The sequence below is a fragment of the Akebia trifoliata genome, chromosome 4 (genome assembly GCF_017979445.1).
Source record: "Akebia trifoliata isolate Shusen 1 chromosome 4, ASM1797944v1, whole genome shotgun sequence".
NCBI classification, from domain to species: Eukaryota; Viridiplantae; Streptophyta; class Magnoliopsida; order Ranunculales; family Lardizabalaceae; genus Akebia; species Akebia trifoliata.
This window is the reverse complement of record NC_141378.1, coordinates 10,454,327-10,472,739: the sequence shown is the minus strand read 5'-3', so window position 1 is coordinate 10,472,739 and position 18,413 is coordinate 10,454,327. Positions and strand designations below refer to the sequence as shown.

The following is an 18,413-nucleotide window of genomic DNA, read 5'->3' as shown; positions in this document are numbered from 1 at the left end:
GTTAGGGAGTTAAATTGACATGCCACAAGTTTTTTAGGGTACTCTCTAATTTTTATTTTTATTTAAAATTAGAACTTTTAATTTAAAACAATTGATTCTAAATTATTTGGAGAAAAAATAATTGATTCTAAATTATAATTCTTGATGGTAGGTTACACATCGAAATGTAGTCTCCAAGTCAAAGATGGGAAAAGAAAAAAAGACTCTTGCTGTTTTTGCTTTTTTGTTTTTTTTTTTAAGAAAAAAAAAAAAACAAACTCATGATGTCACTCACTATTGAGCTCTGAGGAAGGATCTATAATAATTATTTTTTGAATTTTGATAACATAAAGCCCCTTTTTATGCACGCCTGCCCCTTTATTTCTCTTGCCCATAGTAAAAAAAAGAAGAAGAAAACTTTCTAATCTCATCATCTTGTGATATTTAAAAACATGATCCGATGCAATGGAGTTGTAGTGGAAAAAATTATATGAACTTAAAAAAAAAATTAAAAAAAAATTATTTTTTATAAGGTTGAATTATATTTTTAAATTTGGGTGCTATACGACTGTCCATTTTCAACACGTGGGATGAGCTTAAGAAACAATATTTTTTTAAATATTTTCTTTTTTTGAATATAAGTTTTTCATGAAATCTAAAAAGTTGTGTGGTTGGATTGTAAATGTGATAATTAATATATCTCCAACAGTCCTTTTTAAGATTTGAAATCTTAAAAAATAAATCCATGGGCAATTAGTAAGAGAGAGAAACTATTTTTATTACTGATGTCATTCGTGCCATGTGTCAAGCGTCTTTTATTACTGATGTCATTCGTGCCATGTGTCAAGCGTCTTGGACTGTGAGCAAACATGCCAAGACGTAAGGGGCATGCGCGAATGGAGGTGTTATATTATCGGCATTCTATTTGTTTTTTTTTTTCAAATTGCTTTTAAGTCATGAAAGGGAAAACACATGGAAAGAAAATGACTTATCAAACTTGTCCCCTATGCTCCAATAATAATTTCCAAACTTTAAAACACATGGAAAGAAATTGATTTTCATAACATTTTGTACCCTAGCTAGGAGATATTGCAAAATTTTTATGCATTGAATCCTTGTCCAAACATTTTTTTTTCTCATGGTTAAAGTATTTCCTAACTTTGAAACACATGGAAAGAAAATAATTTTTATAACACTAGTCCCCCTCTAGATATTGTAAAAATTTGACTCGTGCTTTTCTAACTCCTCCCCCTCAGTTAGACTCTCCCCACGTGGGCTATGCAAAGAATCATAGATTTTTTCTTCGAGATGCATAATTGCGCATATTTATGGGGACGTGAAGGTGTGTATGGTTCTATGCACAGCCATGTGGGGCGAGTTTGTCAGAGGGGGAGTCGATTTAAGCGTGTTTCTCATGGTCCAATAATAATTTCCTAACTTTTTCAAATTATGCGAATTTATGGTCCTTGGGTTCCTTAAATATGATTGTCACCGATTCATGAAAATAAGGGAGACATTAGGACATTGAGAGGAACATCCAAATGTAAAAGACTCGAAAATTTTATTGTCCGCCCGGCCACCTTGGACCTTTCTTTTAACGCTTAAACGAGCCTTCAATGGAACTTTCTTTTTTATTATGTTAGAATCATTGCTTAATAATGAAATCTTCTCTATTGCAAATAGAAACTTGCGATTTTCCAATAATATTGTACATCTTGATATATTAATCTTTTCCTTAGGTTCGTCCGGTGTCCCAATAGGGCAACATCGACTTTTTTGTTCCTACCCAATTTTTTTTAAATCTTCGTCAGCTCCGATTCAACCTTCATACTACAAGATCCTACCTCTTTCATTGATTTATCTTCTTGACACTCAATAAGTTCAACCTTCTAAGATTTGACTTTATGTTCATCGTTTTGAGAATATTCTCATTCATTTCCGGCTGATAAAACAAATTATGTATAATATAAACTAAAACATGACTATATAACAAGTGAGCCAATTAATCTAAAAATACACTTTCATAAATTATATTAATTACTAAAATTGACAATAATTTGTTTTGAATTATATTTTTTTCACAGGATGAGTGTGGTTAGACATGATTGTATTACGTTTCATGAAGAATGTAGGGCAGGCTTGAAGGGGAACGATGAGTGCCACGTCAATAAGACAGTAAAATGAGACCTTTTAAAATTGGGAGTTCAGTGGTCAATCATTTTCAAAACTTTGGATCGAACCTTTTTTTTTTTTTTTTTTTTTTAAATTAGATCTAAACCATGAACACTAGAAGAATGAGGCGTTATTTTTTTTTTTCTTTGATTGTGACTTTCTCCCATCTGTGGAGATAGTGCCACAGGGAGCTAATGTAAAATGGTATTTTCTTATCTAAATGCATGTAATACCCCAAGTATCATCTCACTTATGCATCTATCCATTTGATGGTGTCATCAAGTATTAAGAAATTGTGGTCTATGAAGAAGTCCAATTGAATGAGAAAATTTCAGCAGTAACAACTAACAGCTAGGACTGCAACTTGGGCGGGCCAAACTCATTGGACTGAATCAGAACACATTGTTTGGGCATAGCTAACTTGGATTCAGTCTTGGGAAACAAGAAAATATATATATATATATATATATATATATAATATATATATATATATATATAAATTTACCCGAATCTGAAATTAATATGATTATAATTTAAAAATATTTTTTATTGTTAAAACTAATGTTTGATTACTTTCATTAAATAAACAATTGCTTTGTTGTTAATGCTTTTGTTTTATGTAATTATATATTATTATACGATGATTATATTGCTTACGATTGACAACATTTTCTTCTTTTTTTTTAATTTATTTTTTAAATTAGATCTAAACCATGAACACTAGAAGAATGAGGCGTTATTTTTTTTTTTCTTTGATTGTGACTTTCTCCCATCTGTGGAGATAGTGCCACAGGGAGCTAATGTAAAATGGTATTTTCTTATCTAAATGCATGTAATACCCCAAGTATCATCTCACTTATGCATCTATCCATTTGATGGTGTCATCAAGTATTAAGAAATTGTGGTCTATGAAGAAGTCCAATTGAATGAGAAAATTTCAGCAGTAACAACTAACAGCTAGGACTGCAACTTGGGCGGGCCAAACTCATTGGACTGAATCAGAACACATTGTTTGGGCATAGCTAACTTGGATTCAGTCTTGGGAAACAAGAAAATATATATATATATATATATATATTATATATATATATATATATATATATATAAATTTACCCGAATCTGAAATTAATATGATTATAATTTAAAAATATTTTTTATTGTTAAAACTAATGTTTGATTACTTTCATTAAATAAACAATTGCTTTGTTGTTAATGCTTTTGTTTTATGTAATTATATATTATTATACGATGATTATATTGCTTACGATTGACAACATTTTCTTCTTTTTTTTTAAATTTGCTTATAATTTTGTAGTTTAAATTTTGAAACAGATTTTTAAGATAAATAATTGTAAATTTTAAGTTATTTTACATACCACTTATCTTTATATAAACCCTTATCAATTTTTATTTTTATTTTTTATGACGCTGGTCCGGTCCCGTAGGTTGGCTAGACAATTGATCTTTTAGAGCACCATATGTCGCCATACCTGATAAGTAGGGAAAAATCCATGTGAGTGACTAACGAGTGGGCTTGAATTCAAGACATCTACCTTTTTGGAGTGATGCCTTGGATTTATCCTAAAGACTTATATAAAGAGGAGATATCAACAAGAGAAGGTAGATCTCACTTTCATTTGTGAGAAAAATAACTTTCATATTTACAATTCTTTCCTTTGGGCTGACTTTATCCTCGGCCCCTCTTGGGAGACTGAAGAACTTATTCGAGGGTACTCTAGAGAAGCTTTGGAACCCTTGGGCGGAACAATTTTGTGCCTTCTACACTAATTAATTATTATCATGAAGCTTTCCCAGAAAATTGGGGTTAATTAGGCATGAATGTGTCTTTCACTATCACAAGTGCATTAATTATATATGCTCTTATTACCTCAATTCATGTTTTTATCGGATTTTTCTTCCTCTCTTTTCAAACCCCTTCAACTAGTTCATTGCGACAATGTCGATTTTCATTGTGCCAGACAAAATATCAAAAGTCAGTTTGATTTTTGATTTCCAGCCATCAATTCAAAATTTTTCATGGAGTTAACGAGCAGGGTAGAGGGTGGCCCAAATCTCAAATGCTTTGTAAGACACCTCAACTCATATGGCTTAATTTCTCTCTTTGATGGGTAATTTGACCTTCTTTACTATTGGATTTGCTTAAACAACTCTACTTATATATGGATATATAGACTCGGCAATTCATTTGGTATAAAGATTTTTACACTGGACTCGGGCATACAAATGGGGCGGATTCGGGTTGGCACTAATATATTCATGTGTTAGATCTGGAATTTTATATGGGATTAGACTTGGATCCTACTAACTAAGATTGTATCCAAACCATTTTGTATTCACTTAACCTAAATACAACACCGCCTGAAATGTATGATGAGTCGTGTTGGAGTGACATTGAAATTGACATTGTTGATGTGGAGGTGCACACATAACTAGAGTCACTTTTTTACTTGTATCTCATTGAAACACAACTATTCTTCTGCATGTTGAGTTTAATCCTATATCGAATACTCATTGCCTTGTCTCTCTCCTTATAAGTTCTCGTGCCTCTTTATTCATTGTCAATTGGTTTTGAGTTGAACCCCCAAATTTATCATGGTATCGGAGCGGGCCTTTCTCTTTTCTATGTCACCCAATTTATATCTCCATGTGTTTTAGCCCACATGTGCAGGGCGTGTTGAGTTTAGTCCCACATCGGATACTCATTACCTTGTCTCTATCCTCACAAGTCTCTCCACTCATAGTCAATTGGTTTTAAATTTGACTACCAAACTTATAACCCCACATATGTCAACAATGTGTGAAATGACGTCAATTTCAAATGATACTTCAACATTTTCCTTGTTTAATTCGGGTGGGTGAACACATGTAAAACTCCTACAAGAACACAAAAAAGAATATGAATTAGAGGATTTAGATGGAAAGAACTTTTTTGGATCACTTGACAACTATATTTTCAATGACCAATCAAAAGAAAATAGCTTTTCATGTATGGGAATTCAAAATTTCCAATATGACATTTTTTGGTTTTTTTTCTTTGTGGCACGGGGTGGGACTCTAGCATCAAAAGCGATTCTTGGAATCACGTAGCACTCCATCTCGAGTTCATGAAATTCATCAAAGACCCATAAATTGTACTTACTCGTGTGCTCGCACAAATTCTTTCTTCAAGTGCTGTGGAAGTATGTGTGTGCAGCATGAACCATTTCAACCTTTTCTCCTTGCTTTACTTCTTCAAAGTTATAATATTATTCTATTTTACCATTTTGATTATTTCATTTTATAAGAATCAAAATTAAAAAAACAATATTTTAAATTAAATTAAAATTATAGTTTTTAAAGAAATATATCGTTCATGTCCAAGTGGATTTAGGGATGGATCCGTATCAAACCTGAATTTGAGATGCAGTAAGAGACGTTGAACCCATTTTTTTAATTCACATATGGTGTAGGGAATGTAGGGATTCAAACTTGCTAAATTTTGATTTTTGCATCACTTGAATTTCAGGTCAAGTTCAACCCATTTTGTACCTTAATTGGACTCATTAAGACTGCTATTTTATTGAACAACAATACAACTTTACTTTTCTTATTTTATGATAGGGTATACAAAATAAAAATAAGTGAAACACTTTCCTTACTAACATGGTAAGATTTGAAGTCTTATTAAGGGTCGTCAGCAATCCACTATCACAACCTTCTAAGTTTCATCAAGAAATTCAGATATAAAAAAAAAGAAAAAAATTCTTTTGAATTTTATCCATTGTTTTGAAAATGATAGTTACTGAACTTTAACATTACTCCCAAACTTAAAATTAAAATTGAAATTTAATGGTGAAAAATAATTTTTTTTTAAATTCATAGAATTTTGTCTAACTATGAATATCAGATGATGTTTTTAAATGCTACAAGTTGAGCTCGACCCTTAGTAAAGGTAAAATTCTTATTAACTTAGTAAGACCAGTCAAGCTCTAAAAATAAACGCTTTTCTTGAGAGTCGTGATAAGCTGACGTTCCTCTCACCTACGGTCCCATCACAGAACGTTTATCATTTGCCACGTAATATACGAGAGAAAAATATTTATGATTATACGTATCCTGAGGTAAATGATCTACGGTTCTGTGACGGGGCGTATGGCAGAAAATCATTACTCTTTTTATTAATCAGACTGACGTCTCATTGTAAGTCAGCAAATGTTCACGAATCAGTGGGGCCCAAAGAGTTTCATTTCCGAAGATTACACGTTTCGCGCCTCTCTTCAAAGTTCAACAGCACATATTGGGGGTAGAAGCGTAAATTTACAACTCGTTTGGGGTTATTTTCTTTGCTTCTCTCGTCCTCTCCCTGAATTTTCACTTTTTATTTCTATTCTATATGGCAGATAATCGATGAAACAAAAATCCCAAATTTCCAATCTGTCTAGGGTTTTTTCGTTTTCGACCTCGCAGACGAGATCCAATCTTCACGAAACAGCGTTCGATAATCAAATTAGGGTTTTATCTTGTTAGATCTCTGTGTTAATGTTGCATATACGCTAGAGTTGAACTTACCATCTCCAAATGCACGTCGAGTAAATCAATCGTACGGACATGGAAACAGAAACTCCATGAACAATCCTCGAAAAACCAGATCGACAACGAAGACAACAGTGAGAAAGAGTTGAGTCCATCGAAGACGAGGTAATGGATGGTGTAGAAGAAGTTCCTTCAGATTCTGGATACGTTGCTGATGCAATTTCATCGTTGGCATTGCGAGGAGAGGGCACGGATCAGCTTACCCTCTCGTTTCATGGACAAGTTTACGTCTTCGATACTGTTTCACCCGAAAAGGTCTCGTTTTTACTGCATCTTTGTTTCTTTGAATTAAAACTGTGTTCTTCTTGGAAGATTTTGGTTAGGGTTTCATTTTTTTGTCAATTAAATCAGGTGCAAGCGGTTCTGTTACTGTTAGGAGGATACGAAGTACCTGCTCCAGCTCCAAACATGGCGATACCCTCTCAGAACCAAAGGGTATTGTTTCTTTTACTTCTCTTGGTTAGGGTTAGGGTTGTGTTTGATTTCCACTGTTTAATATGCATTTTTGTTTAGGCTTCGGCCGAATTGCCTGGTCGTTCGAATCTTCCACAGAGAGCTGCTTCTTTGAGTAGGTTCCGTGAAAAGCGAAAAGAGCGATGCTATGATAAGAAAATTCGATATGCTGTCCGCAAGGAAGTTGCACTCAGGTCTGTTAATGGGTTTTCTTTATTTAGATTAAATTTCTTATCTTTACTTCAAATTGAATATCTGCTTCTATTGTTATAAGCTAGCTTTGGTTGAGAATTAGGATTATGGTTCCTTGTACAAGAATGCAGTCAACACTCAACACAACCATTTCTTTGAGGCATTATAGATCTTCTTATTGGAGTCAGGGTTTTAGAGGCAATTGTTTCGATTTGCCTAAGTTGTTACTCTCTTTTTTCTATGCCTAATAGTGTGGGTCCAAAATCCGTGGTATGAGATAAGGTCTCTTAAACATTGTTTGAGCTCATGCTTAGTAGATTACAAATAGTGCTTCCATTGTCGATTGCCTTCTGAAAATTTTGACAAAAACATAATATGACACTAAAAATAGGGTCATGATTCTGATAATGATGGGACTGTATCGTTGTGGTAAGATGGTTTTGGTAGTGGGTTCTTTGATGATTGGGATGTTTGATTTAAGTGGTAGCTTGTATTCCTTGTTAGTTTGTCAGAATTTTGATTGAATTTTTTAGATCAATATTTCTATTTGGTTGCTGGTAGTTCAAAACTTCTATTGGTACAACACAAATTTTAGTTAGTTTTGTTAGTCAATAAAACTTTAAATGAGGTAAAAAAGATGAGCTTTCAAAATTTATAATACACATAGATAGAACAAAAAACAGAGAGATTCTGACAAGATTTATTCAACAACCAACAATGATTTGAGAAAAAGAAATACAAAGAACTTCCAAATATTTTTTGGATACAAGCTCTCTCCAACTGAATTCAAAATGGGATCTTTCTTTCACAGTTAGATAGTAAATCATGTTGTTCACCTTCTTTATAATGTTATCGATTTTATAATGGTTTGGCATTGGAATCTTCGTTTCCACTATGATGGACAGAGGTGGCAAACTGGCAATATGCTTTAGAAAAGACTAGATATCCATAACAAAAAGCAAGATTGCAAACTCGCGGCCAATGCAGAGCAAAGGGGTTGGTAAATGTATACTAGAGATAGGCTAAGGGCATAGTGAGTTGATGTAGGACGATGGGGGAAGAAGAGGAAAAAACGGGTGATTAGGGGATTTGATTTGGGGTCTGGAATTAGGCAGCAATAGGAAAAGGGTTTCCAAAATCCCAATTGACTATTGAAATGCAAAACGCAAAGTTTTATAAATTACAATAGGGTAAAAGAAAGGATTAAGGATTGAGGAAAATGTTAAAGATTGCTGGAAAAGTTTTCAAGTATTTAAAAATCAAAATTCAAGAATTCAAGAAAAGGGTAAGAACAAGGAACTAAAAGAAAATCAAGAAAAAGCAAAAGATAAAAAAAAGAAAATAAATCCAAGAATCTTAATCAAACTAAAATACCAAATAAATAAACCTAATTTTCGTAATTTTCTTTCTCTTAATTCTTCAACTTTAATAAACTTAAATAAAAGATAAACTAAAGTCACAAAATTACCCCTAAATATTATGCTAAGACCATGGGCCAATAAAACATCAAAATTAGCCCAAAAAATATATAATTAAAGTCCTAAAACAGAAAACTAGATAAAAACTAAAATCTACTCTTTAAACTTTGATGTCCCCATCATGAGTACAACAAAAGGCTTTTCCATGGTGACAGCTGAAGAAGAACATTGATGGGGACATCAAAGATCATGGGACTATCTTATTTGGGCCATTATTTAATGTTAGTTATTGAGGTTATGGGCCTATGCCTATTTTATGTGGTATTGAATCCTATTTGTTTTAGAAATTTATTATTAGGTTATTTTAGGAATTTGATTATAATTTGGGTAATATCTACGTCACTTTTATTTAGACTTTATTTTAAGGGGTCAAAACTTGTTGTATTAGGTTGATTTTTGTGTTATTTGAAAAATCATCTAATTACCTATCCAACAAGACTAAAATTTTGAAATTTCAATGAGTTTTGTGAAAGTTATGGTCAAAATTATGATGTTATCGATTTTACACTGGATTGGCTTACGATCTCAAATAGGTTTTCTTTATATATATATATATGTAGGGAAATGTTCGGCACCAAACATTTTGGCCAACCATTTTTGTCCTACATGGGTTAGAAGTTTTGGAATGGGCTGATTTTTGGTGAGGATGATCTTTATGGTGAGGAGATCATCATCACCAAAAACCTGCCCATTCCAAAACTTCTAAGCCCATCAAAAATGGTTTACAAAAAATGGATGGTCCACGATTTTTCAACTTGTAAACATGGGGCTAGAAGTTTTGGAATGGGCTGATTTTTGGTGAGGATGATCTCCTCACCGTAGAGATCATCCTCACCAAAAATCAGCCCATTCCAAAACTTCTAACCCATGTAGGACAAAAATGGTTGGCCAAAATGTTTGGTGTTGAACGGGACCCATATATATATATATATGGGTCAGGATCCCTTGACTTCTAAGATTGACTCATGAAAACAACCCATGATCTCAACCCTTTAAATGCAAAATCCAATGGTTGAGATTTATCCTCAGGATAAGTAGCTCCGAGATTTGTGTTATCAAGATACTCATAAATCTCAACCATTGGATTTTGTGTTTAAAGGGTTAGGATCAAGTGTTTGTTTCATGACTCCGTAGGAGTCAAGGGATCCCAATCCAATATATATATGGGAAGCGTTCGAAGGCCCTAAAGAGAGCCAAACATTGTGCCGAACATTTTTCAAAATAGGGGTTAGAAGTTTCGGAATGGGCTGATTTTTTTTTTTTTTAAGGATGATTTCTATGCTGAAGAGATCATCCTCACCAAAAATCGGCTCATTCTAAAACTTCTAACCAATACATTGAAAAAATATTTGGCTTTCTTTAGGGCCTTCGAGTGCCACTACAAAGAATTTGACGGATAAAGAATGAGTTTCTTTCAATGAAATTTTTTGGTGTGATTTTTCCATTATTCTTAGTGTGATTCCAAGGTTCTATCCATTTTTTTTCTCTTCTAATCTTCTTTTTCTTTTTTTGATTTCTTTGATTTTCTAGTTCTTGATTTTTTTGAATTTAAAAAATTTTGAATTTTTTATTGTTAAAACTCTTTTCCCTCAACCCTTAATCCCTAACTTACAAACTGCAACCTTACCTTTAACCCTTTCCCCATAAACCTAAATCCCAAATCGTAATTGCATAATGTCAAAATTAAACTCCCAATCCAAACCGTTTTGGGTTTACCCCAAGCCTTTATGATAATTTTAGCATAGCCGAAGTCCTTAACCGAAACCCAATCCATATTTGTCTACCCTTTTTTTTTTGGATAGGTTGTCTACCCATTTGTCATCTTATTCCCATTTCGTCCTACATCAAATACCTACTTCAAGTTGATATTATGTGATCCTAGAAATTGGTGGTGGAGACGTATCTCAAGTGCAAAAATAGGATGCCATCTTGAGGTGGATTGGTAATGGTAGGCCGACATATGATGACAATGGCAGTGGATTTCTTAATGGTATATGGAGTATATTTCATAATATATCTCATCTTCTTCCCCGATAGGTCTTTTTATCATAGGGATCAAATTGTTGAAGGGTTTAAATTTTGTCAAGATAATTTGGATGGGATATTTGTTAAGGTCCAAAGATTTTAAGTGACATAATAAATCAAATTGATGTATGAGTGAAAAAGACTTATCGGGGTATCTCTTATTTTGGCAAAAAATAGGAATTGGGAGGTTAAATACTCTAAAAAGACAAAATCTTAGTTGGATGATTCTCATGCTACCTACACTCGGGTCCAAATGACATAGTCTCATAAACATAAAGTTCTCGAGTGGTGAACAATAGGGGCAAAGGCATGTGTCCCTTGGGAGATCCCGATGATGAAAAAATTCTTTGACAATGAATGAATTCTTTTCAAGGTTGTAGGTGTCTCATAAACATAAAGTTCTCGAGTGGTGAACAATAGGGAAAAAGGCATGTGTCCCTTGGGAGATCCCGATGATGAAGAAATTCTTTTCAAGGTTCTCAAGGCAAATAGTCCTTTGAATAACAATTTTATCAATATCATATGCTTAAACCTCATTATAAGTAGAATACACGATTTCCTACCTTCCAATTCTCTCCCTAAATTGCCTTCAAGTCATTACACATTTAGTTTTTGTATTTTTTGAACGTTCATTATGGAAAATAACAAGATGATTGAGGAAAGCTTGATAGAGGAGCAAGGAGTGGATGAAGGGTGATGCAAGGGCAAAGGTAGTGGGGATGGATGTGAGTATGCTCGAAATCTCCCTTGGGCATATTTTCATATAGTAAAGACGTCGCTGGCAGAGTATAGAGTTGAAGTTGTTTTGCATGATTTGAAGTTGTGCAGTTTGAATGCAAAGCTGAGTGCATACCCGCGGCAGGATTGTAGACATTTTTTTTTTTGAGAACCTAACTAATCGGTTGATGCAGGACGGTGAGAGGAGAAAAGAAAAATTGGGGGTTTTGGAAATTTGGTTTAGGATTTTGGGTAAGGATTAAGGATTTGAGATTGGGTTTACGATTTGGGTTGGGATAGGGTAAACCCAAAAGTTAAAATGAAAATTTTATTTCTATTATTGTAGGATAGAGAAAATGGTTAAAGGTTTGTAGGGTAAGGAAAGAATTAAAAGTTAAAGATTTGGAAATGAGATTAATGAACTAAGGGTTAAAGAAAATGGGGAAAGATTAAGGATTGAGGTTTGTAAGTTTCAAGAATCAAGAATCAAGAAAGGGGTTTCAAGAATCAAGAAAATCAAGAACAATGAACTAAAATAAAATCAAAAAAAACAAAAGAAGAAAAAAAGATTAGAAGAAAAGAATGTTATATTGAACTCACTCCAAAATGGCCTCATACCACACCCATTTTTGGGAAGATAAAGTGCACACTTTCTTTTTATTCACCATTCTCCATTCATTGAAGAAAATTACAGCAAGAAACAAGTATTTATAATGTTCTCTAAACCCTAAATCTAATCTCAATCATCCAACTAAAATAATGAGATCCAATGGTTGTAAATAAGACTTAAAACAACTTAAATAAAACAAAAGTAGAAATACCATCTATGTCTCAATCTTGTAACTTTATTTCCCTTGAATTTTCAGCCTATGAAAACTCATTATAAAGTTATCAAATTGCCCCTAACACCTATACTAACATCATAGGCTAATAAAACATCAAAATAAGCCCCCAAGTGTTGGGGATGTAAGCGTTTTCAGAATGGTGTCCTCTTTGCCTGTACATTCTATCATAGTTTAGCTGATTTTTGGAGATGTACTCAAGTATATCATTTACTTAGGTTTGGAGGTCTACAAGTGGAGTCTTTCATGTGGATGTTTATGTTGGACAAGCTTTTAATGGTGGATCATCAAGAACTTTATACAGATGATGCTTTTGAATCTAACTAATCTATCGAACATTCACTGATATCCTATATAATCTGGTGTACCTGTTAATGTTATTGGAGGACTTTATTTCCTCTCATGAAAAACAACAGAACTGCCCACTACATTAGGTTATGTATGAACAATGATTATATTAAATATTAATTAGATGAAAAAGAAATAATTACACTACTAAATAATTAAAATGATAAAAGGCTTTCCTTAGGCGCATATTTCTTGCAGAAATGTCACCTAGATAATCACTTTTCGGATGCACCAATATGGACTTATGTTTGTGTGTGTGTGTGTTTTTTTTTGTTGTTGATAAGTATAAATTTTATGAAGCCATGGAAGAAGAAGAAAGGAGGCCGAGATGGCACCCACAAGAAGAAAAAAATGCTAAAGAAAGATGGTGGCATGTGCAAATGCACATGTATCAAAACTAACCACCGTGATTATAAACTTATAAGGTCGTGGGTTGCAATTTTCTTGTTTTTTTACCAAAATGACCTGGATTATATTAAGTTTAAATTTAAAGATGGGGGCATTTGACTGTGTTATATGGGAAACATGAATTCAACAAGCATAAAGAGTCTATCGATCAAAAAAAAAAAAAGCATAAAGAGTCAAATTGTTTAATACTTCATAAGGTTCATGTTTCATTATTCCAGTGGATATGTACTATCCTGATATTTTACTATTTTTGAGGAGAAAAAAAGGAGACAAGCCTAGTTGTGGAAGTATTTGGAACATGTAGTTCGTGTTTTCTAGAATTTATCCTCTTGGTTTAATAAATTCTTTGGTTATCAAAAAAAAAAAAAAAATCCTCTTTGTTAATTATGTTCTGGATGTATTCTAGTCTAAAGTATCTCTCTATTAGTTTCGCTTTGCTCCACAGCTCCATGTCTGACTCATGCGTTTATTACTTTTTCAGGATGCAGCGTAAAAAAGGTCAGTTTACATCATCTAAACCGAATTTGGAGGAGTCGGCAAGCTGGAATGCTACAGAAAACCCAAGACATGATGACTCCCTGCAAGAAAACCTGTGAGTTCAAAGCTATCTATGCATAATTTATCATTATTATTTTTTTTTTGGAGATAATCTGACCTCCCTTGAATAAAGCATATTTTGCTTCTCTTTTTATCACTCTTATTTTTCTTTTTTCCTTCTTTTACCCTTTTCAGATGATGTTATGTTTGATTTTTTTAACTGTGTTTTGCCTTTGTAATCTTTGCATGATATGTGCAGATGTAAGCATTGCGGCATCAGTTCAAAGTCTACTCCAATGATGCGGCGTGGACCTGCTGGTCCGAGGTCTCTATGCAATGCATGCGGGCTTATGTGGGCAAACAAGGTTAGTGTGTTTAAGAATGATCATGATGGCTCTTTATAGAAGCTTAGAAATTTTTTTCCTTGGAATACATTAGTGTTCTTCTGTTTGTGCCATTCTCGTTGCATCTGTACACAGTGAAAATGTATACTTCCATTTTGTTGTAGTTTTGAGTGCATATTACCTTGACACTTGTTCTGTAGATATGTTTACATATCTCTAGCAGGATCTTAGTTTGTTTAGATGCTGATTTAGAGTGTATTGTTATCTCCTTATTTGTTGTTTTTTCTCTGCTATGGTTCATCCTTTATTTAAAAATGAAAACCTAAACCAGGACGCTTCAATCTTCATTGTACCTTTATCCAAATGGTTTGATTTTTGGAACTTATTTCAATCTACCTACAAATTGCATTTTAGATAGGAGAAATGTAACATATCAGGTTTCTCTTTCCTTCTTCTTCGGTGGATAAGCTAGAGTGAAGCCCATAAGCTAGAGTGGAGCCCACAACCTCAGTAGTTTTATTGGCAATATGTTAACCAATTGAGCTATGTGTTGACCCTTACTGGCATAATACCAAAATGTATTGATACATCATTGGGTATTTGGAATAATTTACTTTCTATAGCTTTGTTATATTTTTTCTGTTGGTGACCTTGGAATAAAAATATTTCAGTGAAAATGTTGTATATAATATGTTGCAATTAAATACCATGCCTTAGGCTCAGGCTGCGCCCCCAATATTTGAAACTTTTTTCATTATAATTGGCTCTCGGAAATCTGTCATAGTATTTTTAAATTCTTTAACAACTTTTGAGCTTTATAAGCATCCACACATTTTCTAGATCCAGAATTGGTACTACAATTTTATTTAGAAAATGTTGGGACTCCTAAGTCCCAAGCATGGTTTAGCCCATACTCGTGTTGACGAGTTTTCTGGCAACAACAACAACAACAAACAACTTAGCCTTATCCCGAAAGATTTCAGGTTGGCTAAACAAATCTTATTCTTCCACTCCACTGTCTAAAAGCCAAGTCTTCTATTAGTTCGAAACTGCTTTCACTGTCAACTTGATTATTTCTTATAACTTAGGCTGTAATCTGCTTTTGTTGAACATATTCCCAAACCAACTAAACCGACTTTGTTTTAGTTTTACCGTCTCTTCCCTTGGAGCTATACTACTTCCTACACTTTCTCCAATGCATTCATTTCTAATTTAATCTTTGTTAGTCTTATCAGTAGTCTTCTTGTCTGATAAATGATATATCTACAGGGAACTTTAAAAGAACTTTCCAAGGCTTCAACTCTGGAAACCCAGAGTCCTCCTCCTTCTGCTAAACAAACCTCGCAGGCAACGGAAGAGGTATGACTCTTCGACAAAGAGACAAGAGAAGTGTAAGGATTCTATTTCCGCTTGTGCTTGTGGTTTTCTAAGTTTGTTTTTCTTTTTTTCTGAAGGATGAAGCTCATATCGGAAGCAAGGGCGAAGCCCCCTCTGTTCCTTCCTCCACCAATGGAGATACCAATAACTTGGTTGCAACATCTGAATAGTAAGTGTGCCCTAGACAAACCAGGCTGGACTGTTGATGGCTACTGACTTTCAAATCTTAGCTTGTATATACAGATCATTTTGTTGTCTTTTATTATTATTATGATCATAACATCAAAGCAGTGAACTTTTGCACTCTGCGCTGTTCCTTCCAAGCAGGGTAAGGTAAATATTTGCATTGGTAGAAATTTGATAATTGGGAGAGATGGACCTGATTCAGTTGTATTTGATAATTTAGGGTTGGATTGAGGTTTGGGGGTTAATAATGACCATATTTAGTAAGATATTGGATATGTTTTGGATCAACCATACTCCTATCGGATAGTAGTACACAATCCTATTGTTTTTATAGGATCAATATGTTGAAATCTGTTATGGATTGTATCCGTTGAAGACTCAATGCATTGGTTATCGAATCAGTTTTGGATTGACTCATCCGATCCGAGCCTGATTCATCATATAGGCTGTGGTTCTATCCCTTTGCCATGGTTTAAAAATTCGTGGAGTGAGTGAGATGGTCGATATGAATTTTCCCATCACATTGAGTTGTCTGAGATCCGATTCAATCTTTTGATCACCCCCCAGTCAAGGAATCAAGATGAGATGGACAATGTGAATGGTTCTTAATTACAAAGTTGCTCCTCTTGAAAAATCATTATTACCTTTCATGTCCATAATCTTATTTCACACAACTCTAAGTCGTCTTCACCATTTAAAAGTGACCTTGGTTCTTTTGACCTCTGTCGATCATTGACAATATCATTGCCATTGTCGGATTCTCCATCGGAGACTTTCTATCACCTTCACCATTTAGGATCGTAGTTCTCTTGTTGCAGGGTTTATGATTAGATAATGGGTTCGAAGTTGATTGATCTTTAGATCACTAGATACAAAATGGCCCTACCTTTTAGGGGAAAAACTTTTAAGTGGGCAAGTCGATTCAAAATTTTGAGAAAAACTTTCATCATCATGGTTTTAAAACTCGATTTCTCATCTCGTATGTGACTTACCTGTCTTGTCCATGCTCAATATTGAGACGACTTGGGCAATATGTCTCAGTCTCAAACGAGTTTTGTAACCATGCTCTCCGTTGGATTACCCAGAGGTATTCCAAATTTATATGGAAATGTAGAGGCATGAAATAAATTCAAAATGCCATGTCTTGTAACGAAAAGGGTTCCTCCAAATTGCGGGCGTACCATTTTAGTACTAACTCGAGAAAAAAAGATGAGGTTATTTTTGAAAATCCAAATTGTTGACACGATAGAATTGTGGTGATGCAAAGGAGAAGATCAACCTATACCTCCTTAGATATACAACCTTGAATCCACAAAGCACAACATGTGAAATAATTCTGAAATTCATAATAATTATGATTAATCATTGCATTTTTATTATAAAAACTCTCTGAGTTCTAATAATTCCAAAGGAGCCGCACTTTATCATGTCAGTTACCCACCAAACCACAATGATCCACATTATAAGATTCAAATTGATGATGTAGATCCTAATCGCATCAATTTGTTGCATCAAAAAATATGATATGATGCCATAGGATTATAAAGGAAAGAAATTCTATGAATTCTGAAAAAAAATAATAATAATTTTCACTTTGAATTTTAATTTTAAATTTGGGAGCTTGGTATCTATTTCAACACTTTTGATAAAGTTCAAAAAAGATTCTTTTCTGCCTTTTGTTCTTTTGGATATGAGTTTTTCCACGAAATCTAGAAAATTATTGTGTTGAATTGCCAATTTTATAATCCATGTAGGCCCAATGACTCTTAGTATGATTTGAAATCTTATTAAATTAGTCATGCTAGCCTGATTCATAAAGTAAGGGACAACAAAATCTCTCTAATCATTTTACTCAATATTAATTAATAAATAAATATCCCTTACGTTAATTTAAATAAAAACTCTATATCTTGTAATCCCAATTATTTTTACAAAATAGTAACTTCTTTTAAATATAAATTTTAAAAAAATTATAAAATTTACCATTTGACTAAAATTCTTTTATTAACCTTAAATTTAAATTATTGAATAATAAAATTCTAAAAACTAAGACTTAAAATACCTTAAAAATTAATTAAAGTACATGAAAAATTACTAAAAATAATAGGTTTTTATCTTGAATTTCAATTTGACCATTCAAATGCCCTTTTCTCGAGATGTGCATGTGAACTAATGTTGTAAATCTCATTGATAGCTTTTCAAATTCCTGTTATAATGGTAATCTAATTGACATTCATGAAATTATGAATTTTTTAAGATAAGATGGACGTTTAACCGTTCAACAACCCATCATCTTTTGGTCTCCTTTCTTGTGATCTTGTCATACATTAGTTTTATATCAATCTCAAACCTTATTCGTCAAAGTCATTCTAGAGAAAACGTAATATCAATGAAAACCCTCAATTTCTATCAAAGTTTCACAAGGTTAAAGTTTCGTTATTGTGATTGTAGAGGTTGATTTTGTGGTAAGTCAACCTTGATTATGATTTCATTATTAAATTCATAAAATAAACAGAGAAAATATGAAAAAAGAGAGGACAAATAATTTTTTAATGGTTCGGCAAGCGTGTTTATGTTCATAATTTTTTACAATGGTCTTTAATCCTTTAAATAGAAAAATCCTAAAAAGAATCATAATCCAATTGAAATTATAATTTACCCTATTATCCTTTATCCAAATTAGTAATTAAATAAAAAGAAAATAATCATCTTAAATTATAATTCTTTCCTAGTAAAATAAAGTCATCTTAAAAAAATACTAC

At 33.2% G+C, this 18,413-nt stretch overlaps 1 protein-coding gene across 2 annotated transcripts; it reads left to right on the top strand.

Moving 5' to 3' along the window:
* The first annotated feature begins 6,515 nt into the window (after positions 1 to 6,515).
* Positions 6,516 to 15,942, top strand: LOC147403701 (GATA transcription factor 28-like). 2 transcript variants are annotated; one of them, XM_086439390.1, is made up of 7 exons: positions 6,516 to 6,999; positions 7,096 to 7,179; positions 7,297 to 7,391; positions 13,689 to 13,799; positions 14,004 to 14,109; positions 15,358 to 15,447; positions 15,543 to 15,942. In XM_086439390.1, the coding sequence occupies exons 1-7, from the start codon at positions 6,853 to 6,855 to the stop codon at positions 15,633 to 15,635; spliced, it is 726 nt and encodes a 241-aa protein (XP_086295516.1). In that variant the 5' UTR covers positions 6,516 to 6,852; the 3' UTR covers positions 15,636 to 15,942. The 2 variants fall into 2 exon arrangements, with proteins under 2 accessions (XP_086295516.1, XP_086295515.1); XM_086439389.1 differs by having other exon boundaries at positions 6,517 to 6,999; positions 7,258 to 7,391.
* Positions 15,943 to 18,413: the final 2,471 nt, after the last annotated feature.